Genomic DNA, 25,242 nt, shown 5'->3' with positions numbered 1-25,242 from the left:
TGTAATATATTAATGGCAAATGCTGCTCAAAGGGTCAAGAGGTCACTAGCAACTGGCAAAGAAATGGAGGGTGTTTTTTTTCTAGTCTATTGTGAGCGGAGTAATCCAGATGTAATTATTTGTTAGTAAATTCATTTTCTACAGTACCTTTACGTCTAGACATTGTGCTTGCAGCAGTAACTGTGCTTCGGTATCGGCCCCTTTGACGTTTTATATGTCTTTTTTTGCCGTCAAGTTTTCTCAAACTGTAGCACGACTGCCAGTCTATTTGCATGAATCACGCAAAGCACGCACAGTTGACAGGATTACACGCTGGAGTCACATAAGGACACGCACGACCGAGACAGCGAGAGGAATCCAGCTCCGGTGTCATGCGCACAAGACTCGCTAGGGGGCAGCCTTGCTCACCAGTTCTGCCCGGGGAAGCTCATGCTCCACTTCGTGCAGCCCTCCGTGCTTTTGCCAGAGCTTTTCTTTTTTCCTTTCTCAGGCAAGAACAGCCCGTCCGCAGACAGTCATCATTTATTTAGTTGCGTTATTTATGTGTACGATGGAGCTCAGAAGGCTAAACTTGAGTCACTTTTACTCAGACTTTGTTAAAGTGAAAGGGTAAGCTATAAATTACACATAGCAGTATGATCTTGGATTTGGAAGATACACATTTTGTCCATATTTAAAACAGGCAAGCCTTTCCATTCTTTAGCAATACAGAGAACATATTTTTGGATTCGCCTAACACTCACTAGCCACCATGTTTGCAGTTTTGTTGTTACAGTAAAGTTCACTGGTTTCCAAACAAGTGGCATTTTGTGTGATACATAATTATCCTATTGTGTTTGGTTGCGTAAAGTATGCACTCTGCAATGCATTGTAGTATGCAAACACATCTTAATTTGTTACAAGTGTTCCTGGATTAGTGTAAGAGTGCTACCTCTTGTAGTAATAAATGCTCTACTGTGTTTCAGAATGATTGTTGCCAGGCTTTATAAGCTGCAAACCCCACCATCATGAGCACTGCACGCCTCATTAACATCGAAAGAAAGTTTAACTGTGTCACCCTACTGGAGAAATGAATAAATAAAAACCTCCCCATCCCTAACTCCTGTACACACGTCATATTTAGAAAATTACAACACAGACTTTTCCACAATCAGTGAAACAGAACAAAGGCGTAATTGTGATCTATTTTTTCAGCTGCTGCTCTCTGGTATCAATCCAGCAATTCACAGGTGGTTCTATCACAAGGCCACATGAAAAGATGGAATGACATACATCTGGTGCAAATTATTAACACATTTCACAGCAACGGTGAGATCCCTGGTGACTACATGCATTTGAGTACCATCCCATCAGCATCCCAGAATTACCCCTAAAAATAGGCAATTGAAAGAAACGCGCAGGATTCCCAGGGACTCTGATGACTCCAAGGGTCCGGTGCTGGCAGAGCCGCAGTGCAGGGGGGGATCAGATCACTCTCCGGGCCGCTAAACACATGCTTCGGCATCTGTCTTCATCTCAACTGCCCACCTGGCCAGTCCGGCTCTGTATCTGTTGTTTACAGCCTGAAAAGCATGCCATCCTTAGAGGAGCGCCCAGGAATGGAATCCAAATAACATGAAACAAACCCAGTGCAATTCCTGTCCTCAGACTTTGTCCTGCCCTATATATTTACAAACACACATAAGATATAGCTACACTTGCCCTAACAGTTGGCGCTGTGTGATTTTGTTAGTCTATCTTCATTATAATTCTATAGTTTGGGACCCTAAGTCCAGGTTTAGGGATGCTAAGTCCTGGTGTTTTTTCAATACCGTGTAATATAGCATAACGACAGTGAAGACATCCTGAGTTCCAAGTGAATGAGCGTTCCCATCCACTCCATCCCAGGTTCTGGCCCAGTCTGGCATCTTGTTTAACCGATTATGAATACCCATCCATAACCAGGGTGCTGGGAGTGTCAGAGATCTGTTTTGGATGCCTGCGGTGAGGAATCTCAGCTCTGCAGACATGGCAGAATGTGATTTCTTACACGCGCTTCTGGATTTGTTTTTGTGTTCTGTTTTGTTGCTGCTAAACTGGCAAATCCTGTTTTGCAGGGCCAATACAGCAGCTCTGTGATAGAGAAGTGGTTGAAACCTTTGGGTACATTCCCAGGAAATACTAATACATGTCCAGACTGCTCAAGCAGCAGGAGTTCGTTATGTACCTCTCAGTTAAGCCAAATAAACACTCCGTCGTGCCAGGCAGGGAGGAGCCACCTGCAGCCGGTAAATCCACTCTACGCTGATAGTAGTTCAGCTCTCCTCAGCCAGAGAGAGAGAGAGAGAGAGAAAGTCCTGCCGCTGCCATTTGAAGATGTCTCCCACTGATCCCCAGACACACTGCCGTCATCATTCTTTTTTGAAAGCCAAGTGGAATCCGTCAGTGTTCCAGGAGAACCAGTCCCAGAGTATACTGTGACACAACATCATCTGTAACAATTCCCCATGTTGGGTCACACTGCTCCCTCTTCCTCCATGCCTCCATAGTAACAGGCTTGTGTGTCACTTTACTGGAAGGTCTTAACACAAAGAAGTCTTGCTCGTGCACTGTGTTGCACTCATACAGTGACAATATTTCGTCCAAGGGAACCACACCCTTTTGGAGTGCCTTTAAAAAACAACTAAAAATTCAACTAAAAAGTATCCCCAGAAAATAAATGGACAGGACATGTAAAGATGCCCCTACTTCATCCTTCATTTCACACATTGACATTTTATAGATCACTTTATTTATTTATTATCATTTGTATTTTTTTGGCTTCCATTCTTAACTTGCAAATGCTGCTGCAGTTAAACAGCTGTGGTCAGTGGGAAGGTGCATTTCCTCCCATTCAGAATACCCATTGACAGAGACATAACTGATCTGCGGTTCTAAGAAAGTCAATAGACCTTTGCAGATGAATCTACTAAATGCCCCATTGAGCATAGATTAAACAATTAAGTGTCTTCAGGCTGTCAAAGGCACTGACATGCATTAGGTTCTGGTTGGCTCGTACACCTAGACTGGTGTGGTGGGGATTGGAGGTGGTGGCAGGATCGGCTTGAAAAAACACATGTACAGTATTAAAGGTATGTGGCATGATTGTGCTCGAAACAAATGTCATTCAATTACCCCTTCTGCCCACTTCCTTGGCAAGAACATAATTGGTTTCATTAATATTTGAACTGAACAAGTATATGAGATTGCCATTAGCATTCATCAAGTGTGGTCACTGGAACTGTTCAGGAAAGAAGGTCAAGTGTGTCACATAAAGGAGACAGACTTGATCTTGCAAGCAAACCTCAATTTAATTATAGCTCCCCTAAGCACCGTTTCCTTAAGCACTCAAATCTCCTTGTGTGAATTGTTTTTGCAAAAGTAGCCTAAACAATCTTGCCTATGTTGTGGCCAGAGAAAACGTACAGAGCTTTAACTGTCATAGTCGTCAGGGGGAAAAAACTATTATGCTTTTACCAAATTGGGCTTAGCTTCACATTTCGTTCTTGGTTATATGGTTGGGGTTCTAGCTATCATTAGGACTTATATTTGGGTGGGTATCTCAAGCCTCATCTAATTCAAGCCTCAGACCACAGAAAAATTGTATAAAATATTTACACTTCACCAACTTTCTAATGTTATAATTAAGCCTATATCGAATCCTTTTCATACTGTAGCACTAGCAGATTGTTAGGCCTAAGAAAGCACAAATAGTCTAAACCCCAGCCCAAAGCATCGTTTGACACTGAGCCCAAGCTGCAATGAAAGCTGTGTTAAATAAGACCATCATGTAAATATGCTTTGTAATTGTCATGTTCTCCTCACATGACTGTAGTCTCCTTCATAAACTCACTGCCTGAGGTCTGTCTGCTCATCAGTGACACACTGATTTTCCCATTCCTACAGCAAGGTTTATTTAAGTGAGTGTATGCGAGTCCTTGCTTGTGTTGTAAACTGGCCCCAGCACTATGTTTTAAATTCATATAGCCTGCAGGAGCTTTTTCTGAGGGCATTGCTTTCTAGTGTGCAGAATAAATCATGATCAAAACATTCGGTCAACAAGGAAACACAAACAGGTGTCTGGTATGCACTGTATACTTCGCAAAGGAGGGAAGAATGAAATCAGTGTGAGAAGAATGCCTCACGGCCTTCAGTCACAGAGACAGAGAAGGAGCAAGAACAGTTTAAACATTATCAGGTAACATGTTTATTCCAAGGTTAAAAGCAAGACTTTGGGGACAGTGCTTGATAGCGATAGTGCTATATAGTCTATCTTATAGATCCCCTAACAGCAGAACTTGTTTCTCTGCAGCAGAAAAATAATAAACACTTTGTTCTCTTTGTTTTACAAATAAATACACAACTTTCCCTTTTTCTTTTGGTCTTTCCAGAAACTTTTCCTCCACATTTCTCAATTTTTTCAGTTTGAGCATTTGAAATCATAGATGCATTGTACGGTATGGTCTAAATATTTAAAATATTTGAATTTGAATCCATTTAATATTTTATCATGTCATATTTATCATGCTGTATAGTTATTCCCTGTTTGATCATTTCCCCCTAGTTACCTACAACTTCTAACAACAGATTAGTAACAGCTTCAGAGAAGGACTTTAAAAAAAAAAAAAAAAAAAAAAAAAAACTGCTGTTCTTCAGAGGAGAGAGCAGGAGCAGCCACCAGGGGTTGTGCATCTGTTATTTGTTCCCACAAGAAATACATTTTTTATACATATCTGCACTGAAAAATCTTCGGCATAAATCCTGTGTTCTGGAGAATTTTTAGAAGTTTGTTTCTGTAGCTGACAAGTGATGTTTCATGCTTGGGAAAGTAAGTCACCGGAAGTAACCATCAAAGCCCAATAATAAAGATGCATCTTACTGTGTCAGACTGTTAATCAGAAAGGAAACTAAAATGCTGGTTATAAATACTTTCCTCATTTGAAATATGCTTTGAAATACATGAATGGATTTATTACCAGTTTCATACCAACTTACAGCAATGAAGTTCTCTCTTTAATAAACATTTTATTATTTAGTTATTTTCAAACTTTGGTCCTTCAGAAAGTTTGGCTTTGGCTGCTCACTGCTGTGAAAGGAAGCTTTTGATGCGTTCTTAAAAGTCTGCCAATCATAAGGTTAAAACACTAATATATGACACAGATATTCTGACTGCACTTAGCACTGTTAAATTATACATTTTCACAAACACAAGAAAATAATACCACCATGGATATAACATCTATGATGTGAAAACAGTGCTCACGCCCTTCCATTTTGAATCCATTAACTCTCATCAATTGTGACCTGGGTCTCTATGATCTCTAAAATTTCACAAGAAATGTGGAGGAAAATAACTTTATCTGCATCCAGTGTTATTCCAGAAATTGCTAACTTTTTCTGTAATGAGAGTTTCTATTCTCTAACTTTCTCGTCCTGTTCGGTGCTGTAACACCGCTGGGATTTTTCCATTTATTTGAAGGTAACACTGAAAATGCTCAGTGTGGCAGAAAACCCTTCAGGGCTTTTTGTATAAATGACCCTATAAACGCTTTCCTAATGCATTGTCGAACAGAACTGCTTCACAGACCTATTGCAATACAGATATCAGAGCATTTTAACAGAACAGATAGAGACAGAAAACCTTTCCTGCAACTTAAGATCAAACCTCATGTAGTGAGTGTGTTTATACAAACAAACAGAACCTGTTTTTCTTACTTTCTTTCTCCTTTCTTTTAAAACTTACACCATTTCCAGTCTTAACTATCGGACTCCACTGTGTTAGGAGATTGGGAGATTTGTCATAAAAGACTTGGCGTTATGACTTAAGCTTTAGGGGCATACAGAGAGATAATTCATCTTACCTGCTACTAGAACCGTTGAGTGTGCTGTCATCTATAGAGGAAAAGACAGTTGGATTGTGGGTATTTATCCTGAAGAGGTTGCTTGCCAAGTTCTCCCCACAACAATAAGGATTTAAACCTCTGTAATAAAGAGTAGTCATTACTTTTAATACATATACAAACTTATACAATTCAATCTGATGTTAAAAAAAAAAAAAAATTAATAACCTGAGGTAATGTTTCAGATTAAAGTTGAATAATATGCCATGAGCGCAATCTGACCTATTATCTCTCTGGAGCTGAATAGCTATTGAGAGGGGTGTGAAAATGCATATTGTTTGCAGTTTATGAAGCCTTAATGTATAAAAATAAAGCAGCAGAAGTCCTAGGAATGGCCAAGATTGTTTACAACAACATTTTTTTATGAACCTGTTGAAAGCAGTTCATTTCCAGCCCCAGTCCTGCTCCTCCTCTCTGCGTTAGACCACCTGCTGCCCTGTTCCCGAGTTCCCCCATAACAGCAGCAAAACCGACAATAATATGACTGCAGGACCTACCTGAGGGCCAGAGACTTGGCCTCCTGGAAATCGGGCATTTTTACTGCCTGCACTAACTCAAATTTTCAGCTCTCCCACCTGACCGTCACAAATAAACTCAGTCTTTGGCTTCCACCATCTATGCAATGGCAGCTGTACAGGGTTTGAACTTTGCCAATGGTCCGATTCTTTTTCTGTTTAATGAATGCAGATCATAATGAAAAAACATGCTCAAATACAGAGATACATCTTAAGTTTGTGTTTTAGCGGACATTCATAGTTTCTAACAACCTTATTATTTAGTCCACAGAGGGGTCTTGCATTTGGGCCTATTCGTATAGTGGCTCTCAAAAGTATTCACCCCCTTTGGACTTTTCCACACTTCATTGTGTTACAACATCAAATCAGAATGGATTTAATCAGGAGTTTTTGCCACTGATCAACACAGTACATGTCCATAATGTCAAAGTAAACAATATAATCTGCAAATTGTTCTAAATTAATTACAAATACAAAACAGAAAATAATTGAATGCATAAGTAATCACCCCCTTTGCTAGGACACCTGATTAAGCTGTGGTGAAACCAATTGTGTTTTGAAGTCACACAATTAATTGAATGGAGTCCACCTCTGTGCAATTTAGGTGTGTCACATGATTTCAGGTTAAATACACCCGTCTCTGGGAGGTCCCACAGTTGGTTAGTAAAATTACATAATGAAGATGAAGGAACATTTAATGCAAATCTGGAATAAGGTTCTTCAAAAGTACAAATCAGGGGTAGGATATAAGAACATTTCCAAGGCATTGAAGATCTCTTGGAGCACAGTAAAGTCCATTATTAAGAAATGGAGAGAATATGGCACAATTGTGAATCTGCCTAGATCAGGCTGTCCTCAAACTTAGTATCCAGGCGAGAAGGGCACTAGTCAGGGAGGCCCGGGTGCTTCACTACAGTGGCAAAATGAAAGCCATTGTTGGAAAAACAACAAAAAAAACACAACAACAACAACTCACTTCAAATCTCGGCTAGAGTTTGCCAGAAGGCATGCAGAAAAACACCCCCAAAGCATAATGTTTCCACCTCCATGTTTGATGGTGGGGATGGTGTTCTTGGGGTCATTCCTCCTCCTCCAAACACGGCGAGTTGAGTTGATGCCAAAGAGCTCGATTGTGGTCTCATCTGACCACAACACTTTCACCCAGTTCTCCTCTGAATCATTCAGATGTTCATTGGCAAACTTCAGACGGGTCTGTACATGTGCTTTCTTGAGCAGGGGGACCTTGCGGGCGCTGCAGGATTTCAGTCCTTCACGGCGTAGTGCGTTACCAATTGTTTTCTTGGTGACTATGGTCCCAGCTGCCTTGAGATCATTAACAAGATCCTCCTGTGTAGTTCTGGGCTGATTCCTCACCGTTCTCATGATCATTGAAACTCCACGAGGTGAGATCTTGCATGGAGCCCCAGACCGAAGGAGACTGACTGTTATTTTGGGTTTCTTCCATTTGCAAATAATTGCACCAACTGTTGTCACCTTCTCACCAAACTGCTTGGCGATGGTCTTGTAGCCCATTCCAGCCTTGTGTAGGTCTACAGTCTTGTCCCTGACATCCTTGGACAGCTCTTTGGTCTTGGCCATGGTGGAGAGTTTGGAATCTGATTGATTGATTGCTTCTGTGGACAGGTGTCTTTTATACAGGTAACGAGCTGAGATTAGGAGCACTCCCTTTAAGAGATGCTCCTAATCTCAGCTCGTTACCTGTATAAAAGACACCTGGGAGCCAGAAATCTTTCTGATTGATAGGGGATCAAATACTTATTTCCCTCATTAACATGCAAATCATTTTATAACTTTTTTGAAATGCATTTTTCTGGATTTGTTTGTTGTTATTCTATCTCTCACTGTTAAAATACACCTACCATTAAAATTATAGACTGATCATTTCTTTGTCAGTGGGCAAACGTACAAAATCAGCAGGGGATCAAATACTTTTTTCCCTCACTGTATGTTTAAGCAGCTTCAGTGTTATTGTGATGTCAAGCACAGTGCTGAAAAATGTGTTTACTGATTCTTTATAAACCACGGGAGCCTAGGTACAACACAAGTTCTGGAAACTTGAAACCCTACCCAAACTCAGCAACTGGCAGGCTTTAGCAGCAAAGCACACAAACACTAGAGACTGTCAGAATTAGTCTTTATCTATCCAATGAACACATACAGTACCTAGAATCTAAGAAGATTACGTGGTTGACATCACGGGTAAATTCTTAGAGTAAACAGAGAACAAGGAGGAAATACATCAATGTGATGCCCTCATCAAATGACTTAAAGTTAAAGCTATTAGTATCTACAAGCACATAAATAATAAAGGAAATACCAGTCAGACCAAACCATGCTTATGATCTTTTCCAGAAAGTGTATTGATAACACGTATCGCTCGATAAAACAGTACCAATTGTGGATCTTGCATAATTTCATTTAAAGTAGACAGACCAGTTTGGCTGGGTTGATAGATGATATTGACAGAAAAACAGCTCCTTTGGGATCTGTTTCCTTTCCCGTCCTTCTCCACTGCCAATAAGCTGCTTAAAGAGTAGGATTGTGAGAGGCTCTATTCCTGCCTATAGACGCTTCAAACTTGTATTTATTCATACCAGATTATTGTAATTGTTATGCTATTTAGCCGAACACACAATCTACTCTTTGAATGATTATAAACCCCGAAGCCCTGGCTTTTGGGTATAGAATAGGCCAGTGACAAACAGCCTCACAGGTTTTTATAAAACTTTTAGTTGCTGAGCTCCAGCTGATTAGAAGGAAGACGCCAAGCCAAGTACACAATTACAGAAAGAGGAAAATAGGACAGCTTGGTTGGCTGTTCCAGGCTTTAAAGCAGACACATCACTTTCAAAGAAACAGGCGTGGCAGCATTGAGAGCATAACTCCAGAGCTGTGGGCTGTGAATCTGTAGGTGTGTAGATTATCCTGAAACATCTACACCGTACAAGCCCTGGACATGGACTGCTCTTAGAAATGTAAAGAATAATGCATGGAATGAAATGCTATAGTTGTGCACTTACGTGTGATTAATGAGCCCAAGAATATGAGTATTATGTACTGATTCGGCCTTGCATTGGTTTTAACAAAGGGGGGGACAAGAGTGATTACTCAACATCCTGTTTATAAAGAAAAGAGAAAATGAAAGACATTGCATTCCAACAGGCAGGCATTTTCAACAATAAATAAATACAGACATAAATAAATAAAAGCGTGCAGACGGTATCAGGAGCTATGAAAGAAAAGATTCTACATTTAAACCTTCAAAGCAACACTGTGCAATAATGCTGCACTAGTTTGGAACTTAAGTGACTAAAAATGAAGTCATCACTAGCTCTTCAATCCACAACAAAACATCATAAACTTTCCCAGGAAATTTAATAAGTTCTGCCATATGAAAACAGCATGTAATAATCTTCCGTGAACTTTTGAGGATGAGCAAAATTCGACAAGACTCTGATCCCAGACAGTATTGCCTATTTACATGTGTACATCTCAGATCCACAGCGAACATCTAATTTGATTGGAATACTACAAGATTACAATGTGGAGCTTTGTACATTTTGCAAGTACACGACTCCTTTACAAACAAATAAAGTGAAGTATTATTTGTATAACTTGTAGGGATGTAGAATGAGAACAAGGTTATGACAGCAGGGTGCAGCGGAGTCAAGTGTTTATACTGTGCTGTTGGCCAACAAAGATGTGACACAAAAGAAGAAAAATCAAGCTAAGGGCATGTGATCCAGCTGCTTGATTTCTGACAGGTGGCAACATGTTCCTATTCTGCACAGGCAGTCCTTGGAGGGAAGCGTCACGACACTAAATTCTGCTTCTCCGGCAACTTTTCGAAACTTCCCTTCAGTTCTCGTCATAAAATATGTAGTAAGTGAACACAGTTGGTCAAGAATACATTGACGCTCTTGTTTTTCAGCGCTTTAAACTGCTTACAGGTCTGCCCGCAGTGTTGTGCACTGTTGCAATGTGATATTCTTGCTGAGTACAGCAGCTCTGAGCCTCCCTCCCTGTCTATCGTCATCCCGCTAGGTCTTCCACTAGCTCCAGTCCCTGCTTTGTGTTGGGTTGAACACCCCACGGCCTGGCAGCTGGTCGGCTCCCACAGTTGGTGCTGTGTGTCCTGAGGGCTGCTCCCCTGTGCAGCTCTGCTCTCACTCTTCGTACAAAAGGTCACATCGATTTTAAAATGCTAGTATCGACCTCAAAATGTCTATGACCTAACTTACAGTACGTGCTTGGAAAAAGATCCGAGACCTCCAGGTATTTTTGTAGCCTGTACTTTGTTTTTCTTTTATATGTTTTGATTATGGACTATGAGTTTCAATTTTAATATGAATTACACTAATGGTGATTGGTAAATGATACCCTTCCTGTGACAGGATCATGTGTATTAGAAGCAGTCGTATCTGGAAGAACTCCCCTGGAGACTGCAAGGGCTCTGACCGTCACCATGGGAACAGGAGAGTGATGGCAGGAGCCTGTTGGTATCAGCAGGCCAGAGTAGCACGGTCTGGATGAACTACAACATTGATGTTGTTTGACATTCAACAGACATTCCAAGTTTCTACACAGGGATACCTGCTGACCACCAGGAAACGATCTCAAACATCCCAGGAGCATCCCATGGAGATAAAAAATCAGACCATGACTTGCAAGTACGTTTACAGAAATGACAGACTTGTTTTGGGTACATAATGTGATCTGTATAAATCATATTTCAATAACAGTATTTGTAATAGTATCTCCACCCCCTCAACCCATCCCACTGTATACATGTTGCTACTCTTTACATTTGCTGTGGAGATTTTGTGATTTGCCCGATGAAACGAGATTAAACTGGCTTTAGCTCTGATGCTAAGCACAGAGTTCAATCCTCTAAATTACAGTAATGATTCCTGAGAGTCAGAGAATGTAAAAATTGCGACAGCCTGCTAGCTCTGGGGAGAAAAATTAAAATAAATAAATGAATGAATAAGCAGATGGGACCTTCTGACCGGGGTCTCTCTGTACAAATTACCCAGTTCTGAGAGCTAGAGAACTGAAACAGAAACATAACTCTGAATCTCTGAAGTGCTTGACAGAAGCACAAGTTGCTGAATGGCACACAACCGATTCAGAAGTTACTATTTGAGAACATGAATTTTGCCCTCACTGTGGAAACATTCAGGGAGTCAACAGTTATGCCAAATAACATAAGTGAAGTGGCTCTTCACAATGCCTCTTGTGTTACTCTTTACTGTACTTGTCCTGGACCACTACAGAGCATCCCACCCCCCCAAGTGATATATATAGGATACAATAGACACAACCCCGGATGTTAAATTGGATCTCTAAAAACAGTGCATCTGTAAAACACGAGCCCTGTGACACAGCATGTTTCTTCAGTGCATCCAGTTGCATGATCTTCTGTATGGTGGTAAACTTTCCCTCAGAGCTCAGGTGGTCAGCCGTGCTCTCTGCAGAGTTTGATACATACTCTCTCAGCACAACAACTTAAGATCGCAATTCAGCCCTTCTTTGCATGCTTGGCTACAAGGAACCCACTGGTGCATAAAGAAACAAAAGTTTCAGGACCATTCTTGGTGGATTGTGTTGAATCAGCATACAGTAGCAGCTGGCAGTTCATTCTTTATGCCTAAGATTCTTTGGTTGTTTTTGTTTGAAACTGAGCCTCATATTGTCAATCTTGAGCCATTGTTTTTTCATTCCTATTTGCATTCTCTGGTCCTGGCTTAACTTTCCCCATTCAAACAATGTGGGGAAGCAATAAAAAAAAGGCAAACAGAGTGTTAGGGTATATTGTCAAAAGTGTAGAATTTAAAACAAGGGCAGTGATGTTCAGACTGTACAATGCGCTAGTTAGAGCTCATCTGGATACTGTGGACAGTTCTGGGCACCACACTTCAAGAAAGATATCGCTGCTCTAGAGGCAGTTCAGAGGAGAGCATCCAGACTTATTCCAGGTCTGAAGGGAATGTCCTACTGAGAGACTGAGGGACCTGAACCTTTTCATCCTGGAACAGAGGAGACTACGTGGGGACTTGATTCAAGTCTTCAAAATCATGAAGGGCATCGACCACATCAAACCAGAGGAGCTTTTCCAGATCAGCAGGGACACACGCACCCGGGGACACAAATGGAAATTGGGCTTCAAGACATTCAAGACAGAAAACAGGAGACAATTCTTCTCACAGAGAGGCATCACAATCTGGAACAAACTCCCCAGTGATGTGGCTGAAGAGACAATTTGGGAACATTTAAAAATACACTGGATGGGATCCTCGGATCACTTAGATATTAATGGACACCAAACCAGCACGATGGGTCGAATGGCCTCTTCTCGTTTGTAAACTTTCTTATGTTTTTAAGTCTGGTAATTCTCATCGTCTGCAACCAACAACAGTTTTTGGGAGTTTTTCTTAGCAAACACCCTTATTCAGAGTGACTTACAATTGTTACAATATATCACATTATTTGTACATACAAATTACCAATTTATACAGCTGGGTTTGCAATCTAGGGAGACATGGCTTACCTGTGTTAGTGACACTGGGGTCAAGGGACCCGTTGTCTGAAGGAACCCTTCAACACTCTCAGAAAAGTTTGTCACTTCTCTCTGTTTTTTAAATGTCTTCAGAGGCCCCTATACAATTATGTATTCAGTTTCATGACTTGTAAACATGTTTTATATTCATCAAGCCAATTATCCAAAGGACACTGCAGCACAGCACAAGGTGTGATTAATCACACAAGAAGGAACAGATCGAGCGGGCTTGTTATGTGTAACTCAATAACACAAATACATAAATTACACACAAACATAGGATCTTTACACTTTTGGAAAAGCAGACTGTGCATAATGAAATGTTACATATCATTGATTAAGTCAAAAAGAAATGAGATGGTTGTTTTTAAAAGTGTTGCTTTCATCAATTAAACACAAGACCTCTTTCTTCAACGAAGTCTAAACAAAGCCTCTCAGGAAAACGAATGAATTTGGAAAATCATTAACTATTCTTTTTTCCCCAGTCTTTAATTCGATTGTGGCATTTAATTTATTTCTTCAATTAAAATCAAATATAAGCTTATGATTTTTTAAGCAACCAAGAGAAGAGAATATTTAAAAATGTACTTTTGAGACAGATCTTCTCTCCTATTATTTAGGACTGTAACATCAAATAACTAAACAGGCAACCAAATGTATTTCAAGTTCTGTTCTTATTAAAGCCTGACCCTGTATTTACATAACTATTGGCTCTGTGTCATCCAGCTGTCATGGTATAGAAACATCTCCTTCACCCAGATTCCATCTAAAACTTCCCCTACTCCTTTAAACACTCAGCCATTAAAGTGAATAAAACATGAGCAACTAAACTCAAACCAATATTTCCACTTGAAGTTTTTCAGTCTCAGAATTTGTAGAGGAGGAATAAAGAAAAAAGAAAAGCAACAAAAAATAAGTCTGATCAGGTTCAGAAAAACAACATTGCAATGTGGAATCTGGATTTCCTAAGGCATGTTAATCAGACAATTTTATTCAGAATTGTTGTCTGAATGCATTGTGTTTTGTATGGAGTTACACAGAACATTTAGGATTAACTTGAAAGAACGGTTGGAAAAATGGGAGTTCATACATACTCTGGCTGGCCAGCATCACAGACATAAGGAGCCGTACAATAAATGCATACAGAGGAGAGAAACATTTACTGCACAACAAATCTTAAAATACACTAGAATTGGAAAAACGTTCTTATTTTGAGATTGCACCACCCGCAAGAATTCCAGTGCATACAGAAGAGGTCTAATTAAATATGGTAGTTGCATTTATCCCAAGGTACAGGTTTTTGACAACCACTGTTCAAAGTCAAACCAATCAAAAATCACCTTACAAGACAAGTACAAGAATGCATTTTATTAAGAAATATAGAAGCAATATTTGGCAGAGGGGACCCAAAAACCCAGACAACAGATATTAGACAGTTGCTTTTTAACAAAGAAAATAATAACAAAGACTAACAAATTCTAGTCAGTCTTTTACAACATGCAACGGATCACATTTTTAAAATGATTTTGTTCACAAACTTTAAACAGTAACTGATTAAAGACATTATCAACAAAGCAGAAACAGACTTTCAGAAGATTCTAAGATCTCACCAGATAAACACCTTTCAAAAACAAACACGATTTTGAGGCAGGCATTAAACTGGATACTTAAAGATAAATACATACATTCACACACACATATATATGTTTATATTATTTTTGGACCATGACTTAAAAACTAAAGAAGGTATATAAAAATACATATTCAACGCTGATTATTTCCATGTTCAGTACATTCGTTAGAGTTTGTTAGTTGTGACAAAGCAAATGATGAGATTTTCAAATGACCATAATCATCCTTGGACAATGGGCATCAAGTGCCGAGTTAGTGTCAGATTATAATACTAAATACTGTAAAACAGCTGTACACTTTGTCAAGTGCCAAGTCTCCATCACAATATTGAACTATAAAAAAATGAATCCTAATTCAATATTTAGCTTTGGTATTCAGCCTGGGTAACATGATATAGGTGTCTAGATAGTTCCTAAGATGTGCAGGATGCAAAGTTATACAATCTCTGTTCTTTGAAGGCACACTGGCACCATAGCATCTGTATTTCCAATTTATATAAATGAGGCAACGGGTATTCAATGCAGACCTTGGAGACCAATATTCCAGCTTAGTTTTTTAAAATATATACATTATGTAGTTTTACAGCAGTCAAATTCTGCGTAATCAGGGGTATGAGATGCAAACATTATCCAATGCTTCAGCTCATTCCCCTTTCTAAACAAGTGGAGTCGAGTTAGCTTGCACAATTCCTCCTTGACATTCCTCGTCTTTTTAAAATAACCACTAATGATTTAATAGGAAAAATACATTTTAATTAGTCTTCAAAGCAGCATTAAAAAATAACTATAGTGTACTCCCATAGATCGTTAATTAACTGACACAGCAGAGGCAGGAAGAATTATAAAAATAAATAAAAAGGTGGGGCAGGAATTCCTGTAAGAGACATTCATCGGGTCTAATGTCACAAATTGAGTCCGTTCTATTCTTCAGTACTCTGTTTTGGTATGATGATGAAAAAAAGAAAGAAAAGGTTGAATAGTCCTTTTTTAATGCTTTCTTATGCTTCATCTTCTTCTAGGACTCAAGTTGAGTGTAGTAAAACATTACTCCTACGACCACAAAAAACTGCAGAGGAAGAAAAAACAAATTATTTTTGGGGTATGGGGTGCTTGCAGGCTACATTCAGAGTTTCAAAGCTGTCTTCAGTATCTCTCCTTTTACCACATGAAGAACTTCTAAGAATTGTGGACCAGTTTCCCATTTCTCCAAGAATACAGCAGTGAAAACATACAGTTTGCACATTGCTTAGATCCACCGTTAAATAAGTGAACAGAACATCACTTATTTGGTTAATTGAGAACAGGTCAAAAAACCTAAAAAGTTGAGTAGGAATAAACAATTCCGCCTCACCCTACAAACTATACTACACATTACTTACCTAAATGCCGCAACAGTTTTAATAACATACCTGTACCTTTTCAGCATATCATTGTGAATGTTTTAAAAAATGACAAAAAAAACGAATAAATCAGCTTTTTAATGTCAGTTGAAAACTTACTGTCCAACACAAGATGGCAAATCCAAACCAGGAGACGGCCAAACCTTGTCTTATCAGTGGACCAGCAATGTAATCATAGCAACCCTAAGACAAAGAAAAAGTGTGTTGAAAAAATTATGAAATCATAAAGAATGCAACTGAAGTGGATTCTCAGAGTATGAAGATCTATTCCCATCTCTTGCTTTTAGGCCACAAACACACTGAAATCTGAGCTACAATTCATAGGACTGAGCTTTCCGAGAACTGCTCAAGGTGCATTCATCTATTCAACCAATCAAAAGACTGTTATTTGCATAATTGAGAGCATATAAAGCGTTGAAGAGCTCATAGTATAGGCATAATGGAATGGAACAGAAATAAAAATGATACACTTCCAGTAAATAAGATGTGACATAATTTCTCACTTATAGGTTAAAACACAAAAATCCCCAACTAAAAAACAAAACAATACATTAAGAAACAGCATGGCAGGTTCCTTCGTAATCATTGCAAATGAGAACCATTTCCGCCAGCAGGGGTTCCCCAGGTCGAGCAGACAGATGATGAGCACTTACACGAGTGAACACGTAGGGCTCGACGCCAATCTTGCAGGCATTGATGTGCACAATGTCCCCCACTTCATCTTGCTGGCAGCACTGCCTGGGCCAGGGATACTCAGAATCGGAGTTCTGCTGCCTGAATTGTGAGTTGTACTTCACCCAGTCTTGGGGCCCGTAGACTCCACAGCACTGTTTCTAAAAGGGACCCGGTGAAACAAATGTTAACAAAGACGTGGATTTGATATGCATAGGCTGAACATCTTCTTACCCATTTAGGTTTCATACTGGAGGCAGGAGGAAGTGACCGGTGTTTAGCTGTAGCTACAATATTAGTGAACATATCCAACTTGGGCTCAATTTAAACACAATGCATCCATCTGTTACAGACACACCATTCAACCAGTATCTTTGGAAACTACAAAGAGTAACCCGACTGTGCAATTAACCAGCCACACCCACATTCCTACATCAATACAACCTGCCTAGGGCGTCTACCTGGGTCATGACGCGGTTCCATGCATCTGTAACGCCCGTAGTCCTGTAGATCTCATCCTGAGTACTTGGCAGGTCTTCAGGCAGTGGCTTGTTGTAGTTCTCCAACATTTGCTTCAGGAAGAGGTTGGGGACAAACTAGTGAAAGAAGTGGAGAGGGTTTACTATGTATCTGTCCCACAGTGATACTGCTCAATCATTTGTATGTTCTACTGTGCAGCACTCTCTTCATAATGCCAGTTCTGACTTTATATCCTCTCTAAACCTCCAAAGGTGTCCCGCAAAACTTTATTTCCAAAAGACATGTATATACATACCCAGTCTTTGTGTGTTGCAGCTGTGATGGCAGATGCCACTTCGAAGGCAAAGATGATGATCATCAAAATAATATACTAAGAGAGATAAAATGTAATAAATGTAATAAATACATAATTGTAATAGCTCCAGTTATAGAACTGCCATTAATTATTTCCAAAACAGTTTAAATACTGTCAAAACACTCAGGTACTCACAGTTCCCTTAGTAGGAGAAGAGATTACCGAGTTAAGCATTTATAATGTCCCTTATTAGCCTTTGGGGATATGCCATTAGTAAGTAAGAGCAAATCAGCAAATATAGATACAGTCTGATGGACAGAAATGTTGGTTCAGTACCATCAATAGGACAGGCTGCTGGTAAGAAGCTATAATATCCCCATTTTAAAGCTATTCAACTCTCTTTTAAACTTATGCTGCAAACTTACTGCAAGAATAAGTTTCCTTTTTGCCTTCAGAATAGCGTACATCCCCATCACAGAGGTACAGAAGAGAGCGAATCCCGTGAACAGCCCGATCCAGGCTGCTCTCCAGATGCTGTCGTTGCCGGTGGCGTAGACCAGGACGTACAAGCGATCCCGATCCACGATGAAGAAGATGCACATTGCCATCAGGGCTAGGCCACAACACTGGGGGGGAGGGGATAACAAGAGTACATCATTGGTGGGGTACAGAGGTCAGCCCATGCCCTGGGTCTCTGTCAGCAAACAGGTGTTGCCAGCATTCAAACCACCTGGCCTGGCATCACATGACTCAGAACATCAACTGAAACCAGGAGGACAGCACTGGAAGAAGTGTGGTGTCTGGATCACTGCAGAGGACCTTCCCTCACTTTACAAACTACACTCCCTACAAGGCTTAATGCTTCCAGGAGTGTATAGTTCAACACCCAGTGAAGAACAAACCATAGGAACAAGCTCTAACCACACTTTTGTCTTCTGGATCACAGAGCAGGTTTTTTTGTGTTTATTTTCTGAGGCGGTTGGTTAATCAGATGGGAGCGACGCTGGTTACACCCATCTTTGAGGCAAGCTCTCTGTGTCCTCGGCTGGGGAAAGAAACACATTAATAATATAGCTCCAACCTCACTGCGTGTCCAGTTTGATCCATCACTCACGCTAGACATTTTTATCAGGCAATAGAGGAAAGAAACTGCTCTGGAGAAACAGTGCCAGTCCCTGCTCCATTTATATAACCAACACGGGCCTTAAATAATGCAGGTAGCAAAGTTTTGCTCTACATCTAATTTTATACTCAGGAAAATGTACTGTGAGAATTTCTGGCAGGAATTAATTATGTTCCTTCAGTGAGATTACAGCAGCTAATTTCCCTTATAATTTATGCCGTTTCACTTATTTGATCTCCTTGACACTGTATATCAAAACAGTGGGATTTTGAAAGAAACATGTGCTTGAATTAAAAAATATACATATATATATATTTCTTTTTTTTCTCTCACCCAATTCTCCCCTACCCAACCACAATCTGTGAAGTCTAATTTTGGAACGAAAAGCCAGATATGGACATCTGAAGTGAATTTCCAGGGAGTCCTTTTTTTGCTTCTGTGTAAATAGTAAAAGTAAATGAACAATAACAGTATCAGGACTAAGCCGTCACTTATCTATTGTCCAACAAGCTCCTTTTTCAAAAGATTGCATTTTTCTTATCTCCTCATAAGAGCAGGGAACGTGATAAGAGCGGACCTCTCCTCAGCCCGTCACTCATACAGTACTAGACGGAGCAACCTACACCTATACTGCTCACAGCGCCGCCCTGGCTGCAAGTGCTGGCATATCAGGCTGTGCTGTTAACTGGAAATATTTCCTTGATTCCTATCTGAAATAATCCTGCATTACCGGGGACACAGTGTTCAACCCTCTGGGTTCAAGCTTGCCCTTCACTGTCCTTGTAACAGTGCCCAGTACCCCTCATTCCTCCTGCCTCTCCACCATTTGCTTCTCAGGTTTTACAAGTCTAAAGAAAGCAATTTAAATGTATAGACACACTGTTTTCATATTTTATTAATTGAATTAGTCTATAGTTGTGCATGAGCTATTTTGTACTGTGTCACACACTCCCTGTCTTCTGCAAATAAAATATCCGATTGTAGAAGGCTTTTAGCCAGTCCTGTACTATTTATCCTTGGGCACGGTCATTTTCCAGTCACAGTTCATGGTCTGTTGTGAATAGCAGGTGTATCCCGCTATATTTAGCACACATATGTGCCACTGTCAGAGTTTGTGGTACATGACCACTTAGACATTTAATAAGCCTATTGTGCAAATTAACTTAATATTGTAATTAACACTCATCTGTACTGTAAAACCACCAGATCAGAGAAATCTAGCTTTTTAAATGCATAAAGCAAGTTTTTAAATCACACATACTGTTGCATTAAGCAGATGGAAGTTTATTTTGTATTTCATTAACACTTTTTTCCTACCAAACTTTGCACCTAACACAGAATATCCACCATGGAGTAGGAGTTTGATGGTACGATTCCCAGCAACAAGAGGGTTTTCAAATCTGCTCGATGTGACACAGAGTCGGACAGCTCAGCCACATGAGCAAAATTCTTCAACACTTCATAAAGTTTCAGCACATAGATAGAACAAACATTTCCGTTTGCTACACAGCACTCGTGTTGTGAGGGCTCACATGAATTTGAACATGCATTTGTGAGATGTAAAAAAGCCTGCAGATCACTCCATCAGCATAACAAGAAAATGCTCAGAAAGGCCCATTAATAATGGGTAAAAAGAAGACTCAGTAGGAGGAGATTCAGATGTGATGGGCATTGGCTGGGGATTAGGCTGCTTTTGAAGAAACTTTCTTTGAAGAACTGTTGGCTTAGAAATAGACAGAGGAAGACAGATGGGGGTGGAGGTATTTCCCAAACACTTATTTAGTTAAGATAACAAAGTGAGATACATCATCATCTCATCACCTATGAACAGCCACAGGACTATTTCCTGAAGTTACTTGCTTTGGCACAGTTTCTGGAAATCACAGAACTGGACGGCCTTTGGCAACATTGGTGTACAATGAAAACGTGAAATAGCTGAGAGGATCGTCGAAGAGGTTTCAGAATTCACAGGTTGTTTTGGGTCACCAGATCATCGTCTCAAGTGAAGTTTTCCAAAAACTCTTTCCATAGTCAGTGAAACTAGAACGTCCCTGCCCCAAGAAGCAGTCAGACAGATTAAAAGGAACTGATTAACTTTATTCACAGTAAGATGGTGAAGGAAGAAACTATTTCTGGCAGCCAGAATGAACACAAGCGTGCTCCAACCCATTAAGGAAATTCTACAACTTTGCACATCACTGTACATCACTAACAACTGTGTCACATATTCAGACAGCTTAGAACAGGTTCAAAGCCAGCACCTCACAAATTTAAATAATGGGCAGAGCAGCTGATTGTGCAATGCACATAGCAAAATCTTAACCATGCAATCCATTACATATCATACATTATATTTTCTTCATCCTAACTTCCATGTCAACTTACCGCAATAACAAAATTGCCCCAGGTCAAAAATGCCTGAAAACAGCGAAATCCTTTGTCAGATTTGAAAGCCATTCTTCGACCTCAGACCACCTGGGGGAAAAGAGAAAAGAGAAATAATGTGGGCTCAAAATAGTTTACAAATCCTGGCACTTTTTGACTGAGATATATTCTTCATGACATTTGTGGCTGCACTGCTATAGTTTTAAACACTTTCCATGTTAAACACCATGAATGAGATTAATAGATTACATAGTAGGGCTGAGAGGAACAGACATTATTAATTTCAGCTAGAACAAAACAGATACTTAAGTCTTCCATACTTTAAAGAAAGGCTCTCCATGTATTAATGCGAACGCCCTGGATTACAGCCGCAGGTGGATTGGTGGGGGGGGGGGGGATGCACATTCAAATTGTGACCACATATGTTGTGAATGTTAACTGCACACATCTCCTGGCTGTGTTTAGATCTTGTTCTTTGCTAACAATGGTACTGAGAAATGAGGGTTGCAGATCTTAAAATGACATCTCCAACAGCGCTGTAACAAGGACCACAAAGGGAAGGCTTTCTTGTAGTTCTAAAGTCCGGATATGTAGTGCCTCGTCAGTTTCGTCCCACCTCAGCCATCAGTTACTTAATTGAATCATTACATTGTTTTGTAGGTTGTTAGTAGGTGGGAAGATCCTTGCCCTCATTTTCTTAGATTTTAGGCGTTTAAGTTCAACCTGTGCACACCCGGATGACAAACCTGACATTTCCGGTGTCCTGAACAACACTGCGTTCCCAGGGAGCTCCCAGAAACCGGCCCAGCAACTTCTGTCTGTTCACTTACATCAGCAAACTGGACAATACGCGCAAAACTAGACTAACAAACAAACTGGAAAACTGTTACATCCAAATGGCATGCACTACAGGATTATCCCCCACCATTGCCATGCATTGTTCATTATGTACCTCTTATGAAAGCAACGCCGCACCTGTGCGTAATTACGCACTGCTAAAATAATATCACAGGGCTGATCTGTGCGCACAGTAAGTAGACCCACTGATATAATTTACCATGATGACACACACAGTTCACGTTACAAATACCTTACAGCGTCATTTACAGCATAAATCAAGCTCAATTGATACACAAATGCACAACTTTTATTTTTAACATTCAGCAGCTACCCTCCGAATAACCAAGTCTTTATATGACCAAATAATATCCTTATTTTAGCTACCTTTATACAAACTGCAATAAAGTACAGAGGACATCCAGACTCACCTTCGTTTCTCAAAAGTAATAATAACAAACAAATGTATAGTTGTTTTTATCCCTAAATTGAAGTCCAGCGGTCGTTTAGCGATCCTCTGCCCTCAGAGCGGAGAGTAGTTACTCAAGGTGCGAGTGAAGCGCGCAGTCCTGGCTCAGGTGCGGACGCGCGGGGTTGGCTGGCGCGGACCACGTGGTGCCTGTGAAACCAGTGTGGGAGGCAGCAGGTGAGTCGCGCTTCACCTGCGCACATCGCAGTCATACATGGCCACAGAAAGTGCACTTTAGAGGAGCAGCCAGCCTCTTAGATCTTCCTTTCCACAGTCTTTTGTTGTCATCCAGTTTCTACAGTTCAAGCCCTAATTGTTTTAATTGAAAACCACATACAGTTTATTGTATTTATGTAATCTGCTTATTTTTATACATTAGCACAACACTAACATACATACATACATACATACATATACATACATATACATACATACATACATCCCTGCCATTGGGTGTGGTAAAGTGCTGGCTGTCCTCCATACAACTCCCTGATACAGTAGGTGCTGTTTAATTTTACATATATGTCTCCCCGGTGTTCCATACCGGGGGCAGGCTGGCCCTGGTCCTGGAGTGGCACAATCCTGCAGGCCTTTTAGGTGTCTCATAATCATCAATTGCTAAATACTTGCAACAAATGGTAATGCCGAGCAAGTAAGCCAATCACTCAATTAGTTAACTTATTAAGGAGCTCTACGAAAACAAGTGTCTGCGGCTCTTCAGTACCAGGGTCTCCCGGGTTGTCCATTGTCCTGGCAGGGTGATTAAAGTTGTATGGTGTTTAGAAAAAAAAATCCATGAATCCGACAACAAACAGAAGTATGTGACATCGTTGAAAGAGTGAAAATGTTATAATGGCAGTGGGCTGGACACATTGTGAGAAGAACAGACCCAAGATGGACAAAAGAAGCTCTAGAATGGATCCCAAGAGATGTACACTCACCTAAAGGATTATTAGGAACACCTGTTCAATTTCTCATTAATGCAATTATCTAACCAACCAATCACATGGCAGTTGCTTCAATGCATTTAGGGGTGTGGTCCTGGTCAAGACAATCTCCTGAACTCCAAACTGAATGTCTGAATGGGAAAGAAAGGTGATTTAAGCAATTTTGAGCGTGGCATGGTTGTTGGTGCCAGACGGGCCGGTCTGAGTATTTCACAATCTGCTCAGTTACTGGGATTTTCACGCAGAACCATTTCTAGGGTTTACAAAGAATGGTGTGAAAAGGGAAAAACATCCAGTATGCGGCAGTCCTGTGGGCGAAAATGCCTTGTTGATGCTAGAGGTCAGAGGAGAATGGGCCGACTGATTCAAGCCGATAGAAGAGCAACTTTGACTGAAATAACCACTCGTTACAACCGAGGTATGCAGCAAAGCATTTGTGAAGCCACAACACGTACAACCTTGAGGCGGATGGGCTACAACAGCAGAAGACCCCACCGGGTACCACTCATCTCCACTACAAATAGGAAAAAGAGGCTACAATTTGCACAAGCTCACCAAAATTGGACAGTTGAAGACTGGAAAAATGTTGCCTGGTCTGATGAGTCTCGATTTCTGTTGAGACATTCAGATGGTAGAGTCAGAATTTGGCGTAAACAGAATGAGAACATGGATCCATCAAGCCTTGTTACCACTGTGCAGGCTGGTGGTGGTGGTGTAATGGTGTGGGGGATGTTTTCTTGGCACACTTAAGGCCCCTTAGTGCCAATTGGGCATCGTTTAAATGCCACGGCCTACCTGAGCATTGTTTCTGACCATGTCCATCCCTTTATGACCACCATGTACCCATCCTCTGATGGCTACTTCCAGCAGGATAATGCACCATGTCACAAAGGTCGAATCATTTCAAATTGATTTCTTGAATATGACAATGAGTTCACTGTACTAAACTGGCCCCCACAGTCACCAGATCTCAACCCAATAGAACATCTTTGGGATGTGGTGGAACGGGAGCTTCGTGCCCTGGATGTGCATCCCACAAATCTCCATCAACTGCAAGATGCTATCCTATCAATATGGGCCAACATTTCTAAAGAATGCTTTCAGCACCTTGTTGAATCAATGCCATGTAGAATTAAGGCAGTTCTGAAGGCGAAAGGGGGTCAAACACAGTATTAGTATGGTGTTCCTAATAATCCTTTAGGTGAGTGTATGAGGACCACATAAAAGATGGGAAGATGAAAAAAGTAGACATGCTGGTGTGACATGGAAAAGAGACGCTGCCCATTGAAACAAGTGGAACATGCATCAGTGTATTGATAAAGGCTAAGGCTGATATGCATATATATATATATATATATATATATATATATATATATACACACACACACTATACAACTGGAATATTCATTGATAAAAAATAAAATAAAACACAGGACACAAACATTTTTCCCACACATACTCTGGTGCAACTTTAGTAGAACAGACACACTCCAAAACATTTAGAGTAAATACATTTAGAATGTAATTTGTTTTGAGTGCTCTATACATATTCTGTCCATATAGGTTAGAGTCATGTGACAAACAAATTGGAACTGCAAGCATTACTGTGACACAGAAAATTAAGATTTACAGCTTAGTTTTTTGCCTCCTTGTTTTCTTTCTTTCAAATATAAATACTTTGCTGTGAGCCAAAGGTTGAAAATGTGCAAACACCAAGAAAGTGCTGTCACTTTATACTCGGTGAATTGTTATTCCCTCTTTCAGCACTAAGCACCCGTTTTGAGCTCAAACTGTTGTATCAGCGTTCTTCCTGTCACTACTTGTGAAGATGTATGATGCGGAAAATTATAATCACAGCAAAATGTTATACCTTATAAAGTAAACGAGATCTGTATAGACATTCCATGAGTATGTGTCCAGCCCTGGAAATGTAATTGTCAGGTGTAATAAATAAGACACTACTAAAAAGCATATTTTATTTACAGAGTAG

At 40.3% G+C, this 25,242-nt stretch overlaps 1 protein-coding gene across 2 annotated transcripts; it reads right to left on the bottom strand.

Annotated features, from left to right (window-relative positions):
• Positions 1-14,366: 14,366 nt before the first annotated feature.
• LOC136746558 (uroplakin-1b) lies at positions 14,367-22,410 on the bottom strand. Of its 2 annotated transcripts, XM_066699136.1 has the most exons (9): positions 22,268-22,408; positions 21,746-21,862; positions 21,000-21,089; positions 17,917-18,117; positions 17,492-17,566; positions 17,178-17,312; positions 16,698-16,877; positions 16,144-16,227; positions 14,367-15,710 (listed from the first exon to the last, which is right to left on the bottom strand). In XM_066699136.1, the coding sequence occupies exons 3-9, from the start codon at positions 21,069-21,071 to the stop codon at positions 15,660-15,662; spliced, it is 798 nt and encodes a 265-aa protein (XP_066555233.1). In that variant the 5' UTR covers positions 21,072-21,089; positions 21,746-21,862; positions 22,268-22,408; the 3' UTR covers positions 14,367-15,659. The 2 variants fall into 2 exon arrangements, with proteins under 2 accessions (XP_066555233.1, XP_066555231.1); XM_066699134.1 differs by lacking the exon at positions 21,746-21,862 and having other exon boundaries at positions 22,268-22,410.
• Between the last annotated feature and the right edge of the window lie 2,832 nt (positions 22,411-25,242).

Source organism: Amia ocellicauda, chromosome 3, assembly GCF_036373705.1.
Source record: "Amia ocellicauda isolate fAmiCal2 chromosome 3, fAmiCal2.hap1, whole genome shotgun sequence".
Taxonomy (NCBI): domain Eukaryota; kingdom Metazoa; phylum Chordata; class Actinopteri; order Amiiformes; family Amiidae; genus Amia; species Amia ocellicauda.
The sequence above is the reverse complement of the archived record's forward strand: the minus strand, read 5'-3'. Positions and strand labels throughout refer to the sequence as shown.